The following is a 25,126-nucleotide window of genomic DNA, read 5'->3' on the forward strand; positions in this document are numbered from 1 at the left end:
AAAAAATAAAAAAAAAAAAAGCTACAAATAAATAAACATTAATTGTGACGTCATTCGTGATGTCATAGCACGGTGTCTTGTCATTGGTCGACAGATCAATGGCCGTAACTTGGGAATGCTCGTCCGATCGATATCAAACCTCAAAGGCACATCCGCGGGTCCCCAGCAATATTCCTGGCAAGTTTCAATGAGATCGGACCGGCGGTCATCGAGAAACGGCGGTGACAGGCACACACACAGAGATTGCTGGAATTATAGATAGATTATTATTATTAGCAAATCGGCAAGTGAGGAAAATCTGACCAATGATGATTATCGAATGGACAACTTGATGGAATGACCGCTTGACGAACAATGATTCATATTTCACATTACCTTGCCAATCCTCTCGAGCTGAGATAATTGTATGGTATGGTTTCTGTACTTGTTCTTAACCACCAGAAAGTGGAACGACGCCTTCAGCTGCCATATATATACCTTTTCAACACTGAAAAGCAGTAAAATGGCCGTAACTTGGGAACCGCTCGTCCGATCACCCCCCCTCTCTCGCAGATATTGGTCGACAGATAAATGGCCCCCACTCATCGCCCCCACTCTCATCCCCCCCCTCTCCCGTCCCCCTCTCTCGCAGATATTGGTCGACAGATAAATGGCCATAACTTGGGAACCGCTCGTCCGATTAATATAAAACCTCGAAAAGGCACATCCGCGGGTCCCCAGCAATATTCCTGGCAAGTTTCAATCAGATCAGACAGTCAATCATGCAAAAAAAATAAAAATAAACATTAATTGACGTCATTCGTTGATGTCCTAGCACCGTGTCTTGTCATTGGTCGACATAAATGGCCGTAACTTGGGAACTACTTATCCGATTAATATCAAACCTTGAAAAGGCACATCCGCGGGTCCCCAGCAATATTCCTGGCAAGTTTCAATCAGATCGGACTGTCAATTGTGCAAAAAATTAAATAAATAAAAACATTAATTGTGATGTCATAGCACCGGGTCTTGTCATTGTCAGGTCAGGTATGGGGGCATGTGCCAGAACAGTGCGTCGCTGCGTCCATTTTCCGCCGGTACTCCAGGGGCCTCCGTCTGGCCATCCCCCAGGCAGATGCCAGGCCCATCCCCATCTCCTTGAGATGATGGTCAACCTGCTGCAACCACGAGGCATGTGGTCGGCCCACTGGCCTCCTCCACTCATGAGGCTCCCTCGCTGAGAGAATCTGGTGAGCAGGATCAGCGTCAGGAAAACGAGCCACATGTCCATACAGTCGCAACTGACTCTCACGGACTATGCAGGTAACAAATCTCATCCGAGTCTCTCTCAGCAACCGCTCGTTGGACACAAAATCCGACCAGCGATAGCCAAGGATTCTCCGAAGAGACCTGGTACCAAAGGAATTAAGTCTCCGTCTCAGATCCTTGGTCAGAGTCCAAGTCTCGCATCCATAGAGCAAGACTGGAAGTACCAAGGACCTGAAGAGTCGGACTTTCGTCCTCCCGCACAGGTACTGGTAGCGCCACACCCCATGATCCAGTGAATCCTTCTGCAGTTGGGTTACTTTTTATGAGGAGGTTGGTGGCAGGATTTGCACTCCGGCCACCGTAAAACCCTTCATTCCGCAAAACGCAAATCGCCGTAAATAAAGATCGACAGATAAATCGCCATAACTTGGGAACCGCTCATCTGATTGATATCAAACCTCAAAGGCACATCCGTGGGGCCCCCGCATTATTCCTGGCAAGTTTCAATCTGAAGAGGAGGCATTGTGATGTCATTCGTGACGTCATAGCACCTTATCCTGTCTGATTGACAGACAATATATAGGTCGTGATTGGTTGACAGACATTGGTCATTGTATCACGTTATTCTTTTTATTCAATTATTGTGCTATTATTATTATTATTATTAATATGCTGTTATCATTATTCTGAGAAAAAAAGACATTATAAGGTGGAACGACACTTCAGCTGCCAAATATACACCTTTTCAACACTGAAAAAAGCAATAAAATGGCCGTAACTTGGGAACCGCTCGTCCGGTTGACATCAAACCTCAAAGGCACATCCGCGGGTCACCGGCAATATTCCTGGCAAGTTTCAATCGGATCGGACTGTCAATCGTGCAAAAAGTAAATAAACAAACATTAATTGTGACGTCATAGCATCGTATCGTGAAAAAAGCAGGGTCGTGCTAAATCGGGATTCAAGGAAATCGGCTTTCAAACTGAACCAATGTTTGCACGTTTACCTTCTCGCAAGTAAATTATCTTTGAATTGAAGAATTTCACGAATAAATCGTTGTTGTTAGTCATAATTAAATCACCAGTTTGTTTTTGGTGAAGCTTTTTATTGAATGAAGCTTCACATACTCAGATCCCAGAGTCAATTGTGACATCATATCAGAAAAAACAGGAAGCATTGTGACATCACGAATGACGTTACAATGCTTCCTCTTTTTTTCCCCCCCTCCTCTCTTTTTTTTTTTTCTCCCCCGTCCTCTGTCCCCCCTTCTCTGTCCCCCCTTCTCTGTCCCCCCTTCTCTGTCCCCCCTTCTCTGTCCCCCCTTCTCTGTCCCCCTTCTCTGTCCCCCTTCTCTGTCCCCCTTCTCTGTCCCCCCTTCTCTGTCCCCCTTCTCTGTCCCCCCTTCTCTGTCCCCCTTCTCTGTCCCCCTTCTCTGTCCCCCTTCTCTGTCCCCCTTCTCTGTCCCCCTTCTCTGTCCCCCCTTCTCTGTCCCCCTTCTCTGTCCCCCCTTCTCTGTCCCCCCTTCTCTGTCCCCCCTTCTCTGTCCCCCTTCTCTGTCCCCCCTTCTCTGTCCCCCCTTCTCTGTCCCCCTTCTCTGTCCCCCCTTCTCTGTCCCCCCTTCTCTGTCCCCCTTCTCTGTCCCCCTTCTCTGTCCCCCTTCTCTGTCCCCCTTCTCTCTGTCCCCCCTTCTCTGTCCCCCTTCTCTGTCCCCCCTTCTCTGTCCCCCTTCTCTGTCCCCCTTCTCTGTCCCCCTTCTCTGTCCCCCCTTCTCTGTCCCCCTTCTCTGTCCCCCTTCTCTGTCCCCCCTTCTCTGTCCCCCTTCTCTGTCCCCCCTTCTCTGTCCCCCTTCTCTGTCCCCCCTTCTCTGTCCCCCCTTCTCTGTCCCCCTTCTCTGTCCCCCTTCTCTGTCCCCCCTTCTCTGTCCCCCCTTCTCTGTCCCCCTTCTCTGTCCCCCTTCTCTGTCCCCCCTTCTCTGTCCCCCCTTCTCTGTCCCCCTTCTCTGTCCCCCCTTCTCTGTCCCCCTTCTCTGTTCCCCCTCCTCTGTTCCCCCTTCCTCTGTTCCCCCTTCCTCTGTTCCCCCTTCCTCTGTTCCCCTTCCTCTGTTCCCCCTTCCTCTGTTCCCCCTTCCTCTGTTCCCCCCTTCCTCTGTTCCCCCCTTCCTCTGTTCCCCCTTCCTCTGTTCCCCCTTCCTCTGTCCCCCCTTCCTCTGTCCCCCTTCCTCTGTCCCCCCTTCCTCTGTCCCCCCTTCCTCTGTCCCCCTTCCTCTGTCCCCCCTTCCTCTGTCCCCCTTCCTCTGTCCCCCTTCCTCTGTCCCCCCTTCCTCTGTCCCCCCTTCCTCTGTCCCCCCTTCCTCTGTCCCCCTTCCTCTGTCCCCCTTCCTCTGTCCCCCTTCCTCTGTCCCCCCTTCCTCTGTCCCCCTTCCTCTGTCCCCCTTCCTCTGTCCCCCTTCCTCTGTCCCCCCTTCCTCTGTCCCCCCTTCCTCTGTCCCCCCTTCCTCTGTCCCCCTTCCTCTGTCCCCCCTTCCTCTGTCCCCCCTTCCTCTGTCCCCCCTTCCTCTGTCCCCCTTCCTCTGTCCCCCTTCCTCTGTCCCCCTTCCTCTGTCCCCCCTTCCTCTGTCCCCCTTCCTCTGTCCCCCCTTCCTCTGTCCCCCTTCCTCTGTCCCCCTCTCTCTCTTCCCCCTCTCTCTCTTCCCCCTCTCTCTCTTCCCCCCTCTCTCTCTTCCCCCCTCTCTCTCTTCCCCCTCTCTCTCTCTTCCCCCTCTCTCTCTCTCTTCCCCTCTCTCTCTTCCCCCTCTCTCTCTTCCCCCCTCTCTCTTCCCCCCTCTCTCTCTTCCCCCTCTCTCTCTTCCCCCCTCTCTCTCTTCCCCCCTCTCTCTCTTCCCCCCTCTCTCTCTTCCCCCCTCTCTCTCTTCCCCCCTCTCTCTCTTCCCCCCTCTCTCTCTTCCCCCCCTCTCTCTCTCTTCCCCCCTCTCTCTCTTCCCCCTCTCTCTCTTCCCCCCTCTCTCTCTTCCCCCCTCTCTCTCTTCCCCCCTCTCTCTCTCTCTTCCCCCTCTCTCTCTCTTCCCCCCTCTCTCTCTCTTCCCCCTCTCTCTCTCTTCCCCCCTCTCTCTCTCTCTCTCTTCCCCCTCTCTCTCTCTCTTCCCCCTCTCTCTCTCTTCCCCCTCTCTCTCTCTCTTCCCCCTCTCTCTCTCTCTTCCCCCTCTCTCTCTTCCCCCTCTCTCTCTCTTCCCCCCTCTCTCTCTCTTCCCCCCCTCTCTCTCTCTCTTCCCCCCTCTCTCTCTTCCCCCTCTCTCTCTCTTCCCCCCTCTCTCTCTTCCCCCCTCTCTCTCTTCCCCCTCTCTCTCTCTCTTCCCCCCTCTCTCTCTTCCCCCCCTCTCTCTCTTCCCCCCTCTCTCTCTTCCCCCTCTCTCTCTCTCTCTTCCCCCTCTCTCTCTTCCCCCCTCTCTCTCTTCCCCCCTCTCTCTCTTCCCCCCCTCTCTCTCTTCCCCCCTCTCTCTCTTCCCCCCTCTCTCTCTTCCCCCCTCTCTCTCTCTCTTCCCCCCCTCTCTCTCTTCCCCCCCTCTCTCTCTTCCCCCTCTCTCTCTCTTCCCCCTCTCTCTCTTCCCCCCTCTCTCTCTTCCCCCCTCTCTCTCTCTTCCCCCTCTCTCTCTCTTCCCCCTCTCTCTCTCTCTTCCCCCCTCTCTCTCTTCCCCCCCTCTCTCTCTTCCCCCCTCTCTCTCTTCCCCCTCTCTCTCTCTTCCCCCCTCTCTCTCTTCCCCCCTCTCTCTCTTCCCCCCTCTCTCTCTTCCCCCCTCTCTCTCTTCCCCCCTCTCTCTCTTCCCCCCCCTCTCTCTCTTCCCCCCTCTCTCCCCTCTCCTCTCTCTGTAAATGTATTCACAAATGTCTACCAAACACAACAATTAATTCCAACCTTGGGAAAAAACAGCTGTTTCCCTTGGGAAAATTCAAACCTTGGGATTAATTAATAATTTGAATTGATATCATCCGATTGATCAAACCGCTCGTCCGATTGATATAAAACCTCGAAGGCACATCAGCGGGGCCCCGGCAATATTCCTGGCAAGTTTTTTTTTTTTTATTTTTTTTTTTTTCCTTCAATCCGATCGGACCGGTGATCGTCTGGTTATTAATAATTTTAGTGTAGCAGCATGGCAAACCTGTTATGCATTTAGTGATACAAGCACCAAATTTGGCACAAATGTACATTAATATGTTGCGAACATTTTCAGATATTGGGCCACTTGAAATTCTCTCTTTATGTCCGCCATATTGGATTTCAAAATGGCCACCACTTGAAATCTACATTTGCTATTATCTCTGCACGTAATGCAGCTATTGACTTGATTCTGGTATCTAAATGTGTTTTTGGGGGCAAGGAATCCAATGGTACCATTTTCAACTTAATATTATCAATCACAGTCTGTTATATAATTTTATTTGGAAATTATCTTGGCAAATATTGGATCCAACCCAATACTTTGAAAAGAATGTCTTAGTTCTGTAAATATCTTAGGTATAATACTGACATGCTACATGGTCTAGTATTTCAGGCTAGGTGTACTGGTATCTGAGGCTAGGTATATACCGGTACTGAAGATACATGTACATAAACAGTGTCGTGTTAACAAGTTCAGCATTGCCACAAGTACATGTATGTTGTTGACTCATCGTCATGTGCAGTCCCCTTCACACACACACACACACACAGAGGGCTGTGCACTGAAGGGCAGCCTTTTTGCACTTGCAGCGCCTCATACACCCTTTCTTGCACTTGCAAGAAACCAGCTCAATGCAGCTGTGAGCTGCCTCAGTTAGCCTGGTCCAGAAAGGTGTGTACTGTCCTTCTCCAGTCCTTGACCAACCCCATTTGGTTGGTGGAGGGAGCTCTGGTGCTGGCAGCAGTATCTGACCCCACACATGTCCACCTTGATACACTGCCCTCTTGACATGTTCCTCCAGAGCTGCCTTCATTGGAGGGATGAGCTGTACATTGTTCTTCCTTGCGAAGAGTTTCCTCCTGGCCTTGTCAATGTCTGTGCATTTGCTGGTTCGATCATACAACTGGATCATGAACCTCTCGATGATGCGCATTGCATCGTCTGGTATGTCACGAGGTGCAGAGGACAGCAGCAGCAGCGCCTCAGTGAGTTCTGGCAGTACTGTCCAGACTGCCCACACAGTCTTCTTTCCATGTCTATGAAAACTAGACACAGTGTCACATCCAGTTAGAGCGTGGAACATTGGCAGTGCACGAGCCTTCTCTCGTCCCAATCCAGCTGCTATTTCGTGTGCTGCTCGGTATCGGAAACTCTGGCCTGTTCCGAATGCCAGCCACAGTTTGTCTTCTGGTTGCAACTCCTGTGCCAGGGACACTGCCAGCACCACAACATCGGTGTCTACAGTCCAGATGAGTATTGCATGGTGTCCATGCTGGACTGTGTGAGATGCATGCAGCAACATCCGACTGTCAGCTTCTTTATGGTTACATGGGGCGAGTGAGGTCAGATCTGGCAGTAGTGGCTTGCTGAGCACTGCCTCTCCATCAGTAATGACGAGTTTCTTGTCCTGGTCAAACCATTCTATGAGAGCTGCTGAGAGGAACCTGAACAGCTCGGTCTTGTTGCTGTCCACTCGTAGGAAGTTCTGCCAGTTGCCTGGTATGGCTACGGCAGCCACCACACGTCTCCGCACACCTTGTCCCCTCTTTGCACGTGTACTACCTTTCAGTGAATCAGCAAGGTAAGTATCTCAGACCAGATCCAGGCGTGACACTGTTTGCAGCTTCGTGGACAGAAATGGGATGAAGATCTGTTGTGCATACTCTTCAAAGGTCTGTGATGCAGCCGGCTTCAGCATCTAGACGATGGCTGCTCCATCAAGCACAATACAGGTCGTGACAGGCGTCTCTGTCTTTGCGTCGGAGACTTCTTCCAAGCATGTGAGATCACTCTTGGTACCAGTGCAGAGGCTTCCACCATCAGACAATGCAGGAGGACATGCCTGATTCTCGTGACAAAAGAACTCCTCAAGGTTTCCATCCCTCGTCTGGCAGCCAATGTACAGGCGTGCGAAGAGTTCACGGTCATTCTTGATGGAGGCGAGCTGTTGCTGACCTATGCTCTGGCTTCTTGGAGTGGAAGTGCTGAACACCTTCAGCTTGTTACGAGGAATGGGTGCGTCCACTGCCTTTGTTCTGTCCAACATACACTCTCTGGTGAAAGCCTCGAACTGCTCTTGGCCAATCTTCTTGGCATTCATCACGGTCTCCACAGCAGCAGGATCTGCGATCTCCTTTGTGTCCAGTTTGACTACATCCTGACTCTCCTCCTCGAATGGGTTGCCCATCTCCTCTATGACACCGACGAGAGAGCGAACATCTTTCACAAATGAGGCCTGTACACTTGGCGTCTGATCATGATGACGCGTGTCTGCTGTTTGCCGTCTCCAGTGTTGGTTCCCATCCTGGAATTCTTCGATCACCCTGGAAACTTCTGGTCCCGCAACCATCCAGCGACGGAAGGCACTAGGGTTGTCAGTGAGCCCAACTGCTCCACCGTCTCCTTTGATGCAGGCATTATTCTGCTCATGTGCCTGGCAAATCGGGATTGAAGAGAACACCCTCTGTGTTTTCTGAACGGTGAAGTGGCTTTCCCTGAATTTCCTGGCTACATCTGGGTGTTTGATGGTGAGTTCAGCCATGTCCTTCAGGTGCACTGGTATCCACCAAGCATAGTGGGTGTGATCCAGTGCATGGAACTAGAGGACCAGCTCTGTCAGAGCATTGAGGTACATCATTAACGATCCCTGCCTGAGAGAACGCACATACACTAGAACCAACAGTTCTAGTTCCAGCACGGTTTCCCAGTAGTGAAACTGGGGGATGTCTTCTCCTCTCTGGCAACACCAGTCTTCAAACTCCAGAAGGTCCTCTGCATCCCTGGTTTCTCCCAGACAGTTGTGGTTGTAGGCATGGTGTTGCAGGATGTACAGTGCTGCTGCAGTCACTTGATGTGCTCTTCTTATGCGCAAGACATGGGATGCTCGCAGGAATGAGTCTGCTGTCCCTGCTGTCGCAATCTCGGCTTGCACAAGTGCTTGCACCCAACCACTCCCTTTCAGCCAGTCCCCCAGTGTCCCCCAGTGTCCTCAGTGCCACCATCTCTATGTGGAGGCCACCAAACATCACCACTATCTGGTCTTCACCATAGCTCTCTGGCCACTTCCACTGTATCTGCTTGGCCAAAGCAAACAGTGGCTGATCAACGGTGACCACTGGTGTCTGTCCAGGATTCAGGTGTTCCACAGCATTCTTCACGACGTCCATTGAGTGCCGGATCATGGCCACTACCATTGGATTCCTTGCCCCCAAAAACATACATTTAGATACCAGAATCAAGTCAATAGTTGCATTACGTCCAGAGATAATAGCAAATGCAGATTTCAAGTGGTGGCCATTTTGAAATCCAATATGGCGGACATAAAGAGAGAATTTCAAGTGGCCCAATATCTGAAAATGTTTGCAACATATTAATGTACATTTGTGCCAAATTTGGTGCTTGTATCACAAAATGCATGATTCTTTTGAATATTTGGGCTAAGCTGCCCCACTATTTGGGAAAAAATTGGCATGATAAGGTGAAAAAGTGGAACGACACCTTCAGCTGCCATATATACACCTTTTCAACACTGAAAAAGCATTAAAATGGCCGTAACTTGGGAACCGCTCGTCCGATCGATATCAAACCTCGAAAAGGCACATCCGCGGGTCCCCGGCAATATTCCTGGCAAGTTTCAATGAGATCGGACCGGCGGTCGTCGAGAAACAGTGGTCGCAGACAGACAGACAGACAAACACACACACAGAGATTGCTGGAATTGTAGATAGATTATTATTATTAGCAAATTGGCAAGTGAGGAAAATCTGACCAATGATGATTATCGAATGGGCAACTTGATGGAGTGATCACTTGACGAACAATGATTCATATTTCATATTATATTACCTTGCCAATCCTCTCGAGCTGAGCTAATTGTACGGTATTGTTTCTGTACTTGTTCTTAACCACCTTGTTTTGCTTTCTGCTTTGCCTCGATATGCTGGTGACAGGTGATGGACCCCAGTGTCGTGACTACGTGATTAGTCTTGGTGTTGTAAAACCCCTCCTTGCCTTCATTAACCCGGCCATTCCTATCACCTTCCTGCGGAACGTCACGTGGGTCATCGTGAACCTTTGCCGTAACAAGGATCCGCCACCACCCATGGAAACGATCCAAGAGGTAATTGATAACTTTTTGCAGCACATTGATTGTGCATGAAAAATGTTATCACTGACTTTGAGCTGGCAGAGTTATACAGATAGAGCTTCTCTGCAACATTTTTGTCAGGCATTTGGTGATTTTGGATGGATGCAGATTACATCAGTGTGTTCCTGGATATGTTCCACGTAAGCATCAAGTGAAAGCTGTCCCTTTCACAATGTTTCAGAATGAATGATGAACCCCTGGATGTATTTATTTATTTATTTGTTTCTCTGTCTCTTTCTCTCTTTCTTCTGGTTTTTCTCTTCTCTCTCTCTCTCTCTCTCTCTCTCTCTGTCCTCTCTCTCTCTCTCTGTCCTCTCTCTCTCTCTCTCTCTGTCCTCTCTCTGTCCTCTCTCTCTCTCTCTCTCTCTCTGTCCTCTCTCTGTCCTCTCTCTGTCCTCTCTCTGTCCTCTCTCTGTCCTCTCTCTGTCCTCTCTCTGTCCTCTCTCTGTCCTCTCTCTGTCCTCTCTCTGTCCTCTCTCTGTCCTCTCTCTGTCCTCTCTCTGTCCTCTCTCTGGCCCCTCTCTGTCCTCTCTCTGTCCTCTCTCTGTCCTCTCTCTGTCCTCTCTCTGTCCTCTCTCTGTCCTCTCTCTGTCCTCTCTCTGTCCTCTCTCTGTCCTCTCTCTGTCCTCTCTCTGTCCTCTCTCTGTCCTCTCTCTGTCCTCTCTCTGTCCTCTCTCTGTCCTCTCTCTGTCCTCTCTCTGTCCTCTCTCTGTCCTCTCTCTGTCCTCTCTCTGTCCTCTCTGTCCTCTCTGTCCTCTCTGTCCTCTCTGTCCTCTCTCTGTCCTCTCTCTGTCCTCTCTCTGTCCTCTCTCTGTCCTCTCTCTGTCCTCTCTCTGTCCTCTCTCTGTCCTCTCTCTGTCCTCTCTCTGTCCTCTCTCCCTCCCTCTCTCTGTCCTCTCTCTGTCCTCTCTCTGTCCTCTCTCTGTCCTCTCTCTGTCCTCTCTCTGTCCTCTCTCTGTCCTCTCTCTGTCCTCTCTCTGTCCTCTCTCTGTCCTCTCTCTGTCCTCTCTCTGTCCTCTCTCTGTCCTCTCTCTGTCCTCTCTCTGTCCTCTCTCTGTCCTCTCTCTGTCCTCTCTCTGTCCTCTCTCTGTCCTCTCTCTGTCCTCTCTCTGTCCTCTCTCTGTCCTCTCTCTGTCCTCTCTCTGTCCTCTCTCTGTCCTCTCTCTGTCCTCTCTCTGTCCTCTCTCTGTCCTCTCTCTGTCCTCTCTCTGTCCTCTCTCTGTCCTCTCTCTGTCCTCTCTCTGTCCTCTCTCTGTCCTCTCTCTGTCCTCTCTCTGTCCTCTCTCTGTCCTCTCTCTGTCCTCTCTCTGTCCTCTCTCTGTCCTCTCTCTGTCCTCTCTCTGTCCTCTCTCTGTCCTCTCTCTGTCCTCTCTCTGTCCTCTCTCTGTCCTCTCTCTGTCCTCTCTCTGTCCTCTCTCTGTCCTCTCTCTGTCCTCTCTCTGTCCTCTCTCTGTCCTCTCTCTGTCCTCTCTCTGTCCTCTCTCTGTCCTCTCTCTGTCCTCTCTCTGTCCTCTCTCTGTCCTCTCTCTGTCCTCTCTCTGTCCTCTCTCTGTCCTCTCTCTGTCCTCTCTCTGTCCTCTCTCTGTCCTCTCTCTGTCCTCTCTCTGTCCTCTCTCTGTCCTCTCTCTGTCCTCTCTCTGTCCTCTCTCTGTCCTCTCTCTGTCCTCTCTCTGTCCTCTCTCTGTCCTCTCTCTGTCCTCTCTCTGTCCTCTCTCTGTCCTCTCTCTGTCCTCTCTCTGTCCTCTCTCTGTCCTCTCTCTGTCCTCTCTCTGTCCTCTCTCTGTCCTCTCTCTGTCCTCTCTCTGTCCTCTCTCTGTCCTCTCACTGTCCCCTCTCTGTCCTCTCTCTCTCTCCCTCTCTCCCTCATGTCTTGTACCACCAACGCTCTACTTTTGACATCAGTGCATCATCAAAATTCATTCATCTCACTGCTTTTGTGAATAAGAATAGGTCTCCCAGTGTAAATTGTGTTCGGTGTTCAAGAACTGGAATTATATTTTGGGTTAGAAACTCTTTGCACAGATGTCACATTATGCTCAATCCCATTGCCATGTTGCAGGACCCATTGTGTGATGCTCGTTTCCACTGGCTGGTGGATTCCATCCCATTGACAAATCAGAATTTCAATTCTGAAATATTTTATTAATTTTCTGGTTATCTGGAATAATTATTTCTGCACGAGTTCCTCATGATTTGAAACATGATTGGCGTTGCATTCATTTTATTTATTTTCTTTAACCTACCACTTCTGCAAATATGGATTTTGAAAATTATTTTTTGATCTCGATGATTCCAAAACCCAGGAGCTAAAATGTGCTCAAAAACTTGACATATCCTCGAGTTAGAAGGGAGCGACCATCATGGAAAATGTAAGTTCTGCAATGAACTTTCATTACACTCGATAGTCATTCCGAATGAAAATTGGATATATGATTACAGTTCCTAATCTTTGACACGATGAAATCCCACTCACACTTTGAACATTGTTATGAATTGTGCAGAAGCACATTGCATGCCAATCCAGATGGATGATGCAATGATTTATCATGCTGATGGAAAAAACAGCAGGTGACTTGGTGATATCACCATAGATAAAAAGGGTTGATCTATCTATCTATCTATCTTGCTTTCCATGTATTTTAAAATTTATTTGAGAGCTAATCTGATCCCCCTCTCCCTCCTCCTGCCTTCTTGCTGCTATGTTAACTGTTGCAAATTTTTGGTTCACGAGTGCCAGCCAGTGACCACTATATTCGTTATGTCTGTGTGTTGGGTGGTTGCTGGACTACCGTTATTCTCAGGTTTTCCGTCTGTCTGTATGTATGTAATGGACAGCTCTGGAGGCCAGAGGAGTCAACCGATTTTAATGAAACTTGACTGGTAGGTTCATACCAGGATCTAGTTGTATGCTTTTGAGCACCGTTGCTATGGATGCCACCATTGCCTAGCAACGGGACTTTGAAATTTTTGAAAAAATCTGAAAAATATTTATATATATATATATATATTTTTTTTTTTTTCAAAAATCGGCTTCGCCATTTTCACCCCAAGCTTTTATGCACACGATAATCAACCTCTTTGTCAATTTTCAGCCCGATCCGTCAAAATCTATGACTACTATGCAATTATATAGCAACCACCCATGTCGCCTACCAACTTGTCTGTCTGTCCAGAGCATAACTCCGTGGACTTTGATCCGATCTTGATGAAACTTGGTTATGTGTTCGATATCAATGTCTACTTGTGTTTTCCTGGATGAGGGCGTGCTACGCCCATTGTGGGTGGAACCCACCCAAAAAATAGCCATTTTTAGGGGGTAGTTGGATTAAAAATCTATCTTCTCCTAAGGAATTGACTGAATGGAATGGGTTCTTCGGTATTTGAATATTAAAATGAATTCTCTAAAACTTGTTGTCGTCCGATTTATTTATTTATTTATTTATTTATTTATTTATTTATTTTTCTTCATTTTCGCCCGTTTAGAAACCCCCCCTCCCCCATCCACTTTCTCAACAATCCTCTGGAAGAAGTCTTTTCTTCCAAGCTTCTGGGTCTCACTATCTGCCATGACCTTTCCTGGGAAAGTCACATTTCCAACCTCGCCTCAAAAGCCAGTCGCCGATTGGGAATCCTCCATCGTGCAAAGTCCTTCCTCGGCCCTCTTGAGCTCCTGACCACTTACAAAGCTTTTGTCCGTAGCCTGATGGAGTACTGCTCTCCCCTCTGGGCTGGTGCTCCTGTCTCCCACCTTTCTCGGCTTCACGCTGTCAACCAGGGCATTTAGGATCATCGGCATCTCCCGCAATGAAGCTGAGTCTTTGGGCCTCTCACTCAATCACCGCAGGTTGGGTGGTGGTCTTTCTGTCTTCTACAGACTCCTCTCCAGCCTTGCCCCACCTGCTCTCTCTGCGATTTGTCCCCACCACATTTCCACAGGGCGCTCAAGGTCCGCCAACAACCCCCTTCTGGTAAAACTACCAAAATCACGAATCGCTGCTCATCTTCACTCTTTCATTCCTCTTTTTTTACCCGCCTTTGGAATAAACTTCCTCACTCTAATCTTTCCCATTCTTCCCTCCAGGCTTTCAAAACAGCTGTTCACCACCACCTCTTATCATCCCCCATCCAAATCCTCGATCTTTTCTACCCCCGATAATCCACCCAAGCCCACTTCCTTCAATTCCCCTGCTTTCCTTCCTGAAAGTCCCTGTAATGTCAATCTTCTCTTCGCCATGTTCCCTGTCCCATCCCCATCCCTCTCCCTTCCACAGTTCGCCTCATGTGTCTGTTCCCCACTGTTTTGTCCCTTCCACTTCTGCCCCTCTTGTCTCATGCCCCCTTGCTGTGAGTTGTGTGTTCGCTCTCGTACGAGCCTCGACAAGATATACAAAAAAAAAGTCAAGGTCACAACGTCAAAAACTTAGAAAATTGCGAATTTTGACATAAAAAAAATCATACGACCGCCCGAACTTTGAGAGCTGGGATGGCAATATTTTTTTATGCATAATCTTGAAACCATTTTGCTCTATCTCGAACACCTTTCCCATGGCGCCCCCTTCAAGTTTGTTTTTATGCTGATTTCATCAAGGTATGGATAATCCGAGGAGTGTGAAATGCCATATAGCCTATATGACGTTCGATTGTTCCTGGAATGTTCCAGAGGAAGTTTTGCACCAAAGGTCATAATCTTTGACCTTTAAAGGCCACAGAGGTCAAATTTTCAAAGTTGTGGGAATCGAACCGGGTTTTCAACCTTCTCCGACGAACTAACTCCAATAAGCTATAGCACGTATCCTGTTTCCTTATTTTAATGTCCACATTGTTTTGTGACCTTTTAAGGTTATGCAAAGGTCAAATTTTGAGTTATTGAACGAAACCGGGTTTTCGACATTTTGCAGCTTATAACCTGTCACCCGTACCACTTCATGTTGATCATTTTATAACTTGGTCAAAAATTACCATTGTCTCATCCTTGACTTCTGAAACGATCTGCATCGTCAAATACCACTCGTGAACCATTGTCGTCTGCAGACTTGTTATTTTTATTTTTCAATTTTAGGTTTGACATTTGTGTTGACTGATCAGTCACATGGGACTTGTTTTACTTGAGATTCTAGCCAAGTGTGCTGTTAAGTGTGACTTCAGACTGAAACTTTTTATCTTTATAGTTGTACAAGATTTATTGAAATTTCAAGAATACGATAAACAAAGAAAACTGTGCAGGGCATTGCTGGAGTTGTATAACTTAGTATATGTGTGAACAAAGTTTGGATTGCCACTGTTACTGAGGTATTTAGATTGCATTAGATCTCATCATGAATGTTCTATATTAAAATAGATCTGCGTACAGACTAGCACGCACACTGGTTAACTCATCGCACTCGCCTCTCCCCATCCCTTCAAGAGAGCCTGAGGCTAACAACTCCATGTTCTTTTTGGCATGCACATTCCAGTTATTTACTTACAATGGCAGGGTTGGAGGTTGAGGCTGGGTAGTCAGCGTTGATAATTGCAATATGATGACAAAGGCCAATGGGAATGCTCTCGATTATTATGTTGAAGATGATCAACGTTTTTACTGCAGCACACATGTAAATGTAGGTTCGTTTCCAATCAAACTGTTGTTTTGATAAAGCGATTTGCAGATCGAACTGTGACTTGATACTGTTGCATTGTCATTTCTGGTTTTCACTGACATTGCAGGAAAAGTCAAAATATCTGCTGCTTTGAATATATTAAACGAGTGGCACTACCCTTGCAAAAAAGTACCCAGCTACTTGAAATTCTTTACAAGAAGGCGGTGGTTCCGGGACGTGTTGGATATTGAAAAGCTATGGAGTTATTGGCCTCATGGTGGTGAATTGTGCTTTTAAAGCCTTTTACCCAGTGAATTGTGCTTTTCAAGTAACATTGCGGTTGTACCATTTTGCCAGCTTTTGTCTGTGGGCTGGTGGCAGCACTGCCTGACCCCTCATCTCAATATACACTTCATAGCAACCTTTGTTCACAGCAAAGCAGCCTTCAAGGCCAACATTTGTTTGCTTAAAACCTTGCCCAGATTCTGAAGTACCTACACCCAAAATTTGGGGCCTCTCGGTGCTACGGTTTGGCCGTGAAAGAGTAATGCACAAACACTTGAAATTATAAGATTATGGTTGCCAACGTTTTTGGGGGTGGAGGAGGTAGACTCTGTAAAATCTTAAATGTAGGGATAACCTAAAATTTTACACTTTTAGGTGGAAAAATTCATTCTGAGCAGAATGTTTTGTTCCACAACTTTAAAATGGATCTGCTGTTGTAAAATTAAATAAATTAAGAAAATTAAATTGTCGACCATAAGATTGTTCTGTAATCTTGTGACGTTTGGAAATGAGGACTTGGGGAACAGGACTTGTAATGCCCTTGACTGCTTTCGGCACATTTAGAGCCTTAAATGTTTGTGTAGATTCTTTTTATTCCTTGTTAAACATGAGTTGGACGAATTGTTTCTTGTTTCGTGTTTTCGGAAGCTGACTATTCATTGATTTGTGGGAGTGTTGCAAACCTTTATTTCCATAAATCTGTTTTGCAAGTAATATAATCGTGTAACCAGTATATTTTGAATTACCCCTGCAGCACTCAAGTTTTATTCCCTCTGCCACTGAAGGTGGAGGAGGTTATATTTTCACCCCTCTGTTTGTCTGTCTGTCTTTGTGTGCAGGATATCTCAAAGTTGTGGACAGGTTCGGTTTGTGACAAGGATGAACTGATTAGATTTTGGTGAAGATCCGGATAAGACGACTATAATTTTTTAAGTGATTCTTCACCATTGAGAGATGGGGATAAAAACTATATATAGTGTGATATTTCAAAAATGTATTGGGCCCGGTATGTTCTCATGGATCGGGCATTGCATTGCAGAGTTGTGTGCTCTTCTGAGTGCCCTTCTAGTTTTGAAAACTTAACGTTCGCTGTGAAGTTTTACAGTAATAAACATGAAATGCCCCCCTTTTCCAACCCAGTGTTTCTCATTTGTTTTCTGCATCGTCTTCTCCTAGATCCTACCTGCTCTGTGTGTTCTCATCCATCACACTGACATTAATGTGAGTACATGGCTTGTCGCACACACTACAGATGAAGTTAGCATAGCCAATTGCATAAGGTTTTCTTTTTCTTTTACCCAGTGAATTGTGCTTTTAAAGTAACATTGCGGTTGTACCATTTTGCCAGTTTTTGTACAAAACGCTCACTTTGTCATTGAGAGCATTTGTGGTTTGTTGCTCAGCAAGACCTGGTGTCTGTATCCTTCCTGAACAACTGGCAAGTACAGTATACTCCCAGAAAATGGGCTCCTTTGAAGCTGCTATACATTGGGCAACTTTTTATGTCTCCGCAGATGAAGTTGCCGGAGGCATTATGTTTTTGGGTTGTCCGTACGTACATATGTGCTAATTTTCTGTTTTCTCTGCAATCACTTATCCGATTAACACACAATTTTCACCATTGGTGTGACTACTCGTATAGAATGTTTTGATAACTGACATAGGTCACATGGTGTGGCAGCCATGTTGGGAAAAATGGAAACACTTTTGACAGGCCTTGCATTTTCAAAATTGGACGGGGCTGAAAAATAGGCCTCATCATGTGGGTTGAGGGGGCTGATTTTTGCCCACGGGGCTGATTTTAAAATTGCTTCAACATATTGTGAATTCGTTTTTATCCCCCGTCGCATGGCGAAAGGGGGATATTGTTGTCACCTGGGTCGTTCGTCCGTCCAGCTGGGCGTCAACATTTATAGCTGTAAGTGCGATAACTCATAAACTGTTCGCCATATCGATTTGAAATTTGGGTCACACATGTACCACCTGAAAAGGAAGAACCCTATTGTTTTTGGGCGTGGCCGAATCCAAGATGATCGACTGGGGCGGCCATCTTGAAAACAATGTTTTTTTTTTTTTTTTTTTTTTTTTTTTTTTTTTTTTTTTTGCCATATCGATTTGAAATTTGGGTCACACATGTACCACCTGAAAAGGAAGAACCCTATTGATTTTGGGCGTGGCCGGATCCAATATGGCCGACTGGGGTGGTCCGGCTGGCTGGGCGTCAACATTTATAGCTGTGAGTGCAATAACTCAAAAACTGTTCGCCATATCGATTTGAAATTTGGGTCACACATGTACCACCTGAAAAGGAAGAACCCTAATGATTTTGGGCATGGCCGGATCAAAGATGGCCGACTGTGGCGGCCATCTTGAAAAAATGTTTTTTTGTAATAAATGGAAAAACGCTTATCTGATTTCCATTATTTTTCAATGGTGGGGGATTCCCCATCTCTGATGGTATATTTGTAAATTGTTTAAACATGTGGTCCAAATTGACCAATGTCCGTACAAACTGAATTGCCAAAGAATCTGAATAAACTGAGCCTAATCCTAACTATATAATTTCAAAGTGTACCTTAAACTGCCCTTCTTGGGGTCAAACGCAAAGTTCTGAGAAACAGAACTTTCTGCTCAAGCACAGTACTTTACCACAATCCTTTTCATTAAAAAGTATTAGAACCAAGTTGTCTTTGTTGTTGTGGATTATTACCTGTAATGACAAATGTTCTGACAATTTGCATGAATGATGTGCCGGGACAATACATTACATGTATGCCATTTGAACTGGGACCATTCAAGTATTACGTACACAAGTCCAACCCATTTCTCCCCTTGGACTAGCCCACTGTGTTCAACATATACATGGGGATAAATCTTGACTTTTCACTGCCATTACCTTGTCATGTCGGTTGTACTTGAATGTCAACACCTGGATCCACCAGTAACATAGTAATAATGTCAAAAGATTTATTCTCGTAACAAATTTAAAACTTTATTCGCTGCAAAGCTGAATGACCAAAAAAAATATCTGAACAGTCGCAAATTTAATGAGTTTATTGATGCATTTCTGTCTCAACAAAACTAATTTATCTGCAAGTATCTCTCTCTCCATCCAATAACATAACAGATACATGTGTTCAGTACATTCTGCCAAATACTGATTAACTTTAGTAGGTTTAGTATTGATGTAAATATTCAGGCAGAAACCCCCAAAAGTCACTATCAGACTCATCTGATAATTGTGAAAGATTCATCCCCTGAGCAACCTGAAGATAAGTCCAACCCAACAGTATTCTCATCATCTGTGGAGATGGCTTCAACCATGTCATTGTCCGTTTCTCGCATCCACATGGAGACCAATGGTGTTAAACAAAGGTGTTTTATTTTGCCATACAGGTAATCTTAGCTTAAAAAACTTTTTTTTTTTCTATTTTTTTTTTCACAGCTTAATTTTACGGGGTCAATAAAAAGACCCCCTGAAAATCGACCACGGGGGCGAGGCTGATCGGCCCCATCAAAATGCAAGCCATGTTTTGACCTCCATCTCTTAAACCGCTCGATGGAATAGATTGAAACTTGGCTCATGTCAAGTGCTCTCCATGGGAAATAAGTGTGATCTTTCTATGATGTTATAATTACCTCCGCCACCGAAGATGAAGGAGGTCATGTTTTTTTTTTGCCCCTCTATGTCTGTCTGTCTGTCTGTCTGTCTGTCTGTCTCTTTGTGTCTGTCTGTATACAGGATATCTCAAGTTGTGGGCAGATCCAGATGAAATTTGGTGGGCAGTTTGGGTGTGTGTGAGATAAGGACAAACTGATTAGATTTTGGTGAAGATCCGGATCCGACTCCTGGAAATTTTATGTGATTCTGCACCATTGAGAGATAGGGCTAAACATGATATAATGTTTTGGGCCCGATATGTTCTCATGGATCAGGCATTACTTGGTGGAGGTATGCGCTCTACCGAGTGCCTTTCTAGTTGCATATGTCGAACGATTTATCTAATCAGAATGAAAATTTTTGAGGGTCATCTTGAGCTCAGTTGTATGGGTGGGGGAGGGGGTGGGGGTGGGGGAAAGACGTCATCGGTCACGTGGTTTGGCAGCCATACTGTTTTTAACATAAAAATCTCAAACGGCTGAACAGATCGAAGTGAAACCTTTCAGGTATGATCGCCCATCCGTGAGGAACAAAAAATTATCCACCTATGACGTCACATTGTTTGCCAACTATGATTTTTTTTCTTTGAAGAATAAACCTTTTAAAATCTTTTTCTCCAGAACGGCTTGCCTGATTGAGGAGAAACTTCACCCACATGTTCCTCAAGCCTTGGGGATACCAGGCTGTCCACAAATAATAGGTTGCATGATCTGGCAGCCATATTGGATTGGATGAACATCTTGAAAATTTTTCTCTTGAACTGCTTCATCAATCGACGTGAAACTTCACAGTTGTGTTCGAGTCGTGATGGGGAATACATGTTTTAAATTTCATCTTGATCAGCCACATGGTCTCGCAGCCAGGATTATTTAATTTTTTGAATCTGGGTTCAAGGATATAAATCAAACTTTGTACAAGTGTTTATCATGTAATCATGTGGGCAGAGGCACATCTTTCGACATCGAAGACTGCACTTCTAGTTCCATTGCAATAAGTTGCATTCATGTATACAGCTGCTTTGATGATGAAAGTGGTTGTAGTTTTTATTTATTTATTGACAGCTCAAACAAAGCTTGGGATGATAAGTAAATAAATAAATCAGGTGATGGCATCCACAACAATATTTGACCTTGTTGTGGAACATCCGGCTGAAGCCCTTGTGAAAATGAGATGAAAAAGGACTACTGGAAGTCCTGGTCAACACAAAACAAAGTTCATGATGATATTTTGGTACTCATGATCTTCCATGTTGTCTGTTGTGCCACACTGGCAGCAATTGTCACACCGATGACAATGTAGATTCTGAGATGGTGCAAGCCTAATTTTCTCAAGCTGAAGCCAAGAAAATCTTTCACATAAATGGAGCCCAAGCTCGTGTTTTTTTTTTTTCCTGGAAAATCCTGGAAAATTGCAGGAAATTAATTTGGATTCCTGCCTTTTCCCATTAAATTTCTTTCTTTTTTTTCCTTTCTGGCTCAGGCTTGGAAAATTTGGGCTAAATCCATATCTCGTGGAAATATAGATGTGCTTGTGTAACTCCTTTCCCAACAGTGTTTTCACGTAGCGGGAATAAACTATACACTCGTGAAATGCTCTCAAACCATTTAATAAGTGGATATGAAATTAATGTTGCCAATTCCATAGTGACAAGACACAGAGCATTGCAAAATGAACCATGGGTTTCTGGTTTTGAAAATGTGTTTGCAAAGAGATCAAGTTTAACTTTGTGATCGCGATCAATCAAGGGTAACATGCTGTCTAATAAAATGAAATGGCACATGTCTGGTTATTCAATGCCAAGCAATGCAAATCGACAAACTAGTCGTCCTGTGCTTAAACTTGGCCAGTGAAAGGGGGTCAGTATCCTCCTCATGGTCCCCAACATAAAACAAACTGGAAGCATTTTCACATTGCTCATTATTTTGGCACGATGGAGGAGAGCTACTGGAGCGGTGAAAGGATTTGGTGAGAAATCAGTACTCTGGGAGAGTCTACACCAGTGCTACTCAAAGTGGTGGTACGCGGACCGGCACCAGTCCGCGGGGAGTTTCCACGATCGACGGACAAAAACAAAAGCTAGAAGCATGGAAGAGTCGAGTGTCAAGAGATTGTTATGACGTGTTTCACCAATTAGTGGCAGTCATTGCTGATGCAGGAGAAGACCTTAATGTTACATCTCTACGAAATGTCATCAGAGAACACTTGACAAATTTGGCAGAACGTTTTCAGCATTACTTTCCAGAAGAAGAAGATCTATGGATCTGAAATGCGTTCATGCCATTGAGAGATGACTTAGGTGTCACTATGGAGGATAAATTGTTGGAGCTGTCTGCTGACTAAGGATTGAAGAGGAGTTTCGAAACTACAACATCACTTGCTTCTTTTTGGATAAAAGTGAAAGCAGAATATCCTGAGCTTACTGAAATTGCTCTGAAAACTCTTCTCCCATTTCCTTCAACCTACCTCTGCGAGACTGGCTTCTCAACCATGAACATCATGAAGACAAAGTACAGGAATAGTGTGGATATTCATTCTCCATTGCGCGTGGCACTGTCCTCAATTGAACCACGATTGGATAAGCTGACAAAGAAGCAGGCTCACCTTTCACATTAGTAAAAGTTGAGGATTTAACATGCCTATATAATCAATTTCATATTTTAACATTACGACATTTTCAAAGTTGTCTTCAATGTAATGTTACCTATTTCCTTTCAATCTTTCTTTTAATGTCTATATTCACTGGAGTTTAAGATAACTAAAATATATAATTTTTTCAACCTACCTTATTCATTATAATTTTTCATTTTATTACTTGTATACCTGTATACATATGTTTATCATACCTATGTTTGAAGGCTTTGCTGGTTTGGTTTTTTAATATTGTAATACTGTATTACTCGTTTACAAAAAGTATATTAAAAAATGTGTCAACTTTTAGAATATTTTTATATTTTTCCAGTATAAATTAATATTACTACAGATGTACAAACAATATTTTCTCGGATCATAAATAAATAATATGGTACCGGTCCCTGGCACATTGGAAAAAAAACCTGCCAGTCCGCCACATCAGATAGTTTGAAAACCACTTGTCTACACAATCTATTCCTTTCTGTTGTGCTGACAAAAATCCAGGTGATGGATAACAGTTTTATTCTTTTTTTTCTTTTTTTTAACCTGCTCAAATCACGAGCTGCAGTTTGTCCATGTTGGCAGCTTAGGCACAGAAGATGAACAAAAGTCACTCCTTCAACTTTTTTATCCTGATGCAAAAGTCTTTCTGTGCATCAAGGTGCTGTTGAGTCTGAGCTGAGAACCTGAGTTTAACCCCCAAGTTTAGTTTGTTTAAAAGGTTAATCTCACCTGCATTTGCACACAAGAGAAGTAATGTGCACATCTTCAATCGTCATACAAACTCCTCTTTAGAAACTTTGTACAGCTGCCACTTTCTGCCTGGAGTGCCATGCTTTCTGATCCAGTATAGCCATCCGTTGCTTGCCATGAATCGCTTATCGTTCCTCTCTGATCAAAGGAGATAATGGGGAAAGGTTCCTGAAAATCTCGCGCACTTTCTCCTACATCATCGTTATCAAGATGAAATTATTTCCTGAAACCAAGCGAGCACCAACATCCTCCATCTGTTCAAACATTCTGCCTCTTGATGCACTTCCTCATTCGCTGCTGCTGCTCCTGTTTTACAAACAATGGAACAAACGCACTCACCAGCTTGAAGACCATCGACCACCGATGACTGACCAACTTCTCGCGACCAGGCCTCGCAGCCACATTTCTCTAAGCTATGTAAAAGCTAAATTATGAAATGTAGACCAAGCTAAATTATGAATGAAAAAGAGTGTAGAGAATCTGGTTTAACTTCCGAGCTCTAACCTTCAGCTAGTTACAATGTATGCCAATGCATTCCCTGTACCTCGTTTCTCCCCAAAGAATGGGAACATTGTACAATAATTTTTTTTTTAGCTGCACAGAGCCGAAAGCAAGATTCCTCTCAAATAATTCAGTTGCTTCCTGTTCTTTCTGCCTTTGTTTTTTTTTTTTTTTTTAATTTATTTATTATTATTATTTAAATGGATTCTAATTTTCATCCTTCATCTCCATTCTCTTCCAAATTGTTTTCATTTGCTCAAACTCCCCTCTTTCCCTCAAACTCCTCTCTCTCTCTCTCTCTCTCTCTCTGTCTCTCTCTCTCTCTCTCTCTCTCTCTCTCTCTCTCTCTCTCTCTCTCTCTCTCTCTCTCTCTCTCTCTCTCTCTCTCTCTCTCTCTCTCTCTCTCTCTCTCTCTCTCTCTCTCTCTCTCTCTCTCTCTCTCTCTCTCTCTCTCTCTCTCTCTCTCTCTCTCTCTCTCTCTCTACACATCGCATTTTTATAGCTCCGCTTGGAGACACGTTTGGGGTTGTCCGTACGTCCGTGATAAGTTTCCGTTAACGTGACAACTTAAGAAAGGCTAAAGGGATCCAAGTCAAACTTGGTACAAGTATGATAACATAATACAATAAAGATAACATGATTAGATTATGGGGTCGAGAGGTCAAAGGTCAGAGGTCCTGTTGGGTAAATATTCTGTTACCACGCGAACTTGTGAACCAGTGATGGGATTTTCACCGAACTTGGTAAAGTATGCATAATGATGCAAATATGAACTGATAAGATTTCAGCATCAAGAGGTCAGAGGTCATGTCAAGTCATGATACTTGAGAACAGCTGAAGGGATTTCAATCGAACTTGGTACAAGTATGTAATAATGTCGGTGGAGGCATATCGGTTGATGTCGCGATGTCGAATTTTGTTGAGTTCTTTGTGATCTTTCTTTAAAAATTAAAAAATATTCACCCATCTTTAAGGATTTTGCATTGGGAAAGATGGCCTTGGTCATTGCCACCTGTACAGTCAGTTGCAATTTTTATGACATACGTTGTACTGATCACGTGCATACGTTTCTTACTTGCATGTCCCATTGCCTGCATTTTGGCAGATCTTGGTGGACACGGTGTGGGCTCTCTCCTACCTAACAGATGGTGGCAATGATCAAATTCAAATGGTCATTGACTCTGGGGTTGTGCCCTATCTTGTACCATTGCTCAGCCACCAGGAGGTCAAAGTTCAGGTAAGCTTAGTGCACTTTTTAAGTTATGCTTCTTGGTATGAAAGATGCAACCTGATAGCAGTTGATAATCTTCATTATTAATCTCGTGTGATTATGGAAGTCGGTGAATGGTTAAATTTGACCTTTGTACCACGATGCAATGAAAATGGATTGAAGTAATTCAGGATTATTTTATTCGCTCGTTAAGATCCTGTAAATTCTGCTCTGGAAGCAGTTGTGCGAGAAGGCATGTGGTTTATTTGGCACGTGATGATTAATTTGTTAAACAAATGTCCAAGCAACATGTTCTGCTTGGAAGCCCAATCCAGTGGAGTAACCTATGGGGCTCACAATAAATGTGCATTCCTACTTCACATTGAGTGCCTCATCTCCAACTTGTTGGAACAATTGGAGTTTGGATAGCAGGTGAGAAAAGATAAGAATATGGCTTTTGCCCACAGTGACCCCACAATCAGCATATTGCTTTGTCATCGCAGCGCGGAATGCCTTTGATTCCCAAAGTATTAGCATTGATAGTGAAGTTACACTTGTACTCGGGTCCAAAGGTCCTCTGTTCCGAACTAGACGACACCAGGTACCCATGTTTTAACAACATTGTCCCATGTGATTATTTTGTGAGGCCAGGTTTGTTTGTGCACGAGTATGCGTATGATGCGATTTCTGTGCGACAGTTATAACTTTTTAAAAATAAAGATTCTGATTTGTTTTGGAAGTTGTATTTGCTTTCGGATGGACGTCAAAAACCGAGTTAAAGGTTTATTAATTTAATGTGTAGAACTGACGCCCTGTTTTGTCGACGATCACAGTTGGCTTTAACTTGGGTCACCTGTTTGTTTCCTGAGAGATCAAATGTAATTGCACATTGCTAATTCGTCAGTTTCTCATACGCACTCGTGGGGGCGAGGGGGGTGAAGAGGGTTAAATGCAAGCA

At 45.1% G+C, this 25,126-nt stretch overlaps 1 protein-coding gene across 1 annotated transcript in view; it reads left to right on the plus strand.

Annotated features, from left to right (window-relative positions):
- Positions 1-25,126, plus strand: part of LOC147026923 (importin subunit alpha-4-like) — a 45,449-nt gene that overhangs the window by 5,019 nt on the left and 15,304 nt on the right. The window contains exons 8-10 of the mRNA XM_085883596.1: positions 9,274-9,524; positions 16,589-16,633; positions 24,064-24,195. Coding sequence (XP_085739722.1) covers positions 9,274-9,524; positions 16,589-16,633; positions 24,064-24,195 — 428 coding nt within the window. The remainder of the gene's footprint in view (positions 1-9,273; positions 9,525-16,588; positions 16,634-24,063; positions 24,196-25,126) is intronic.

Source organism: Eptatretus burgeri, chromosome 5 (genome assembly GCF_056783735.1).
Source record: "Eptatretus burgeri isolate ZD-2024b chromosome 5, Ebu_testis_v1, whole genome shotgun sequence".
NCBI lineage: Eukaryota > Metazoa > Chordata > Myxini > Myxiniformes > Myxinidae > Eptatretus > Eptatretus burgeri.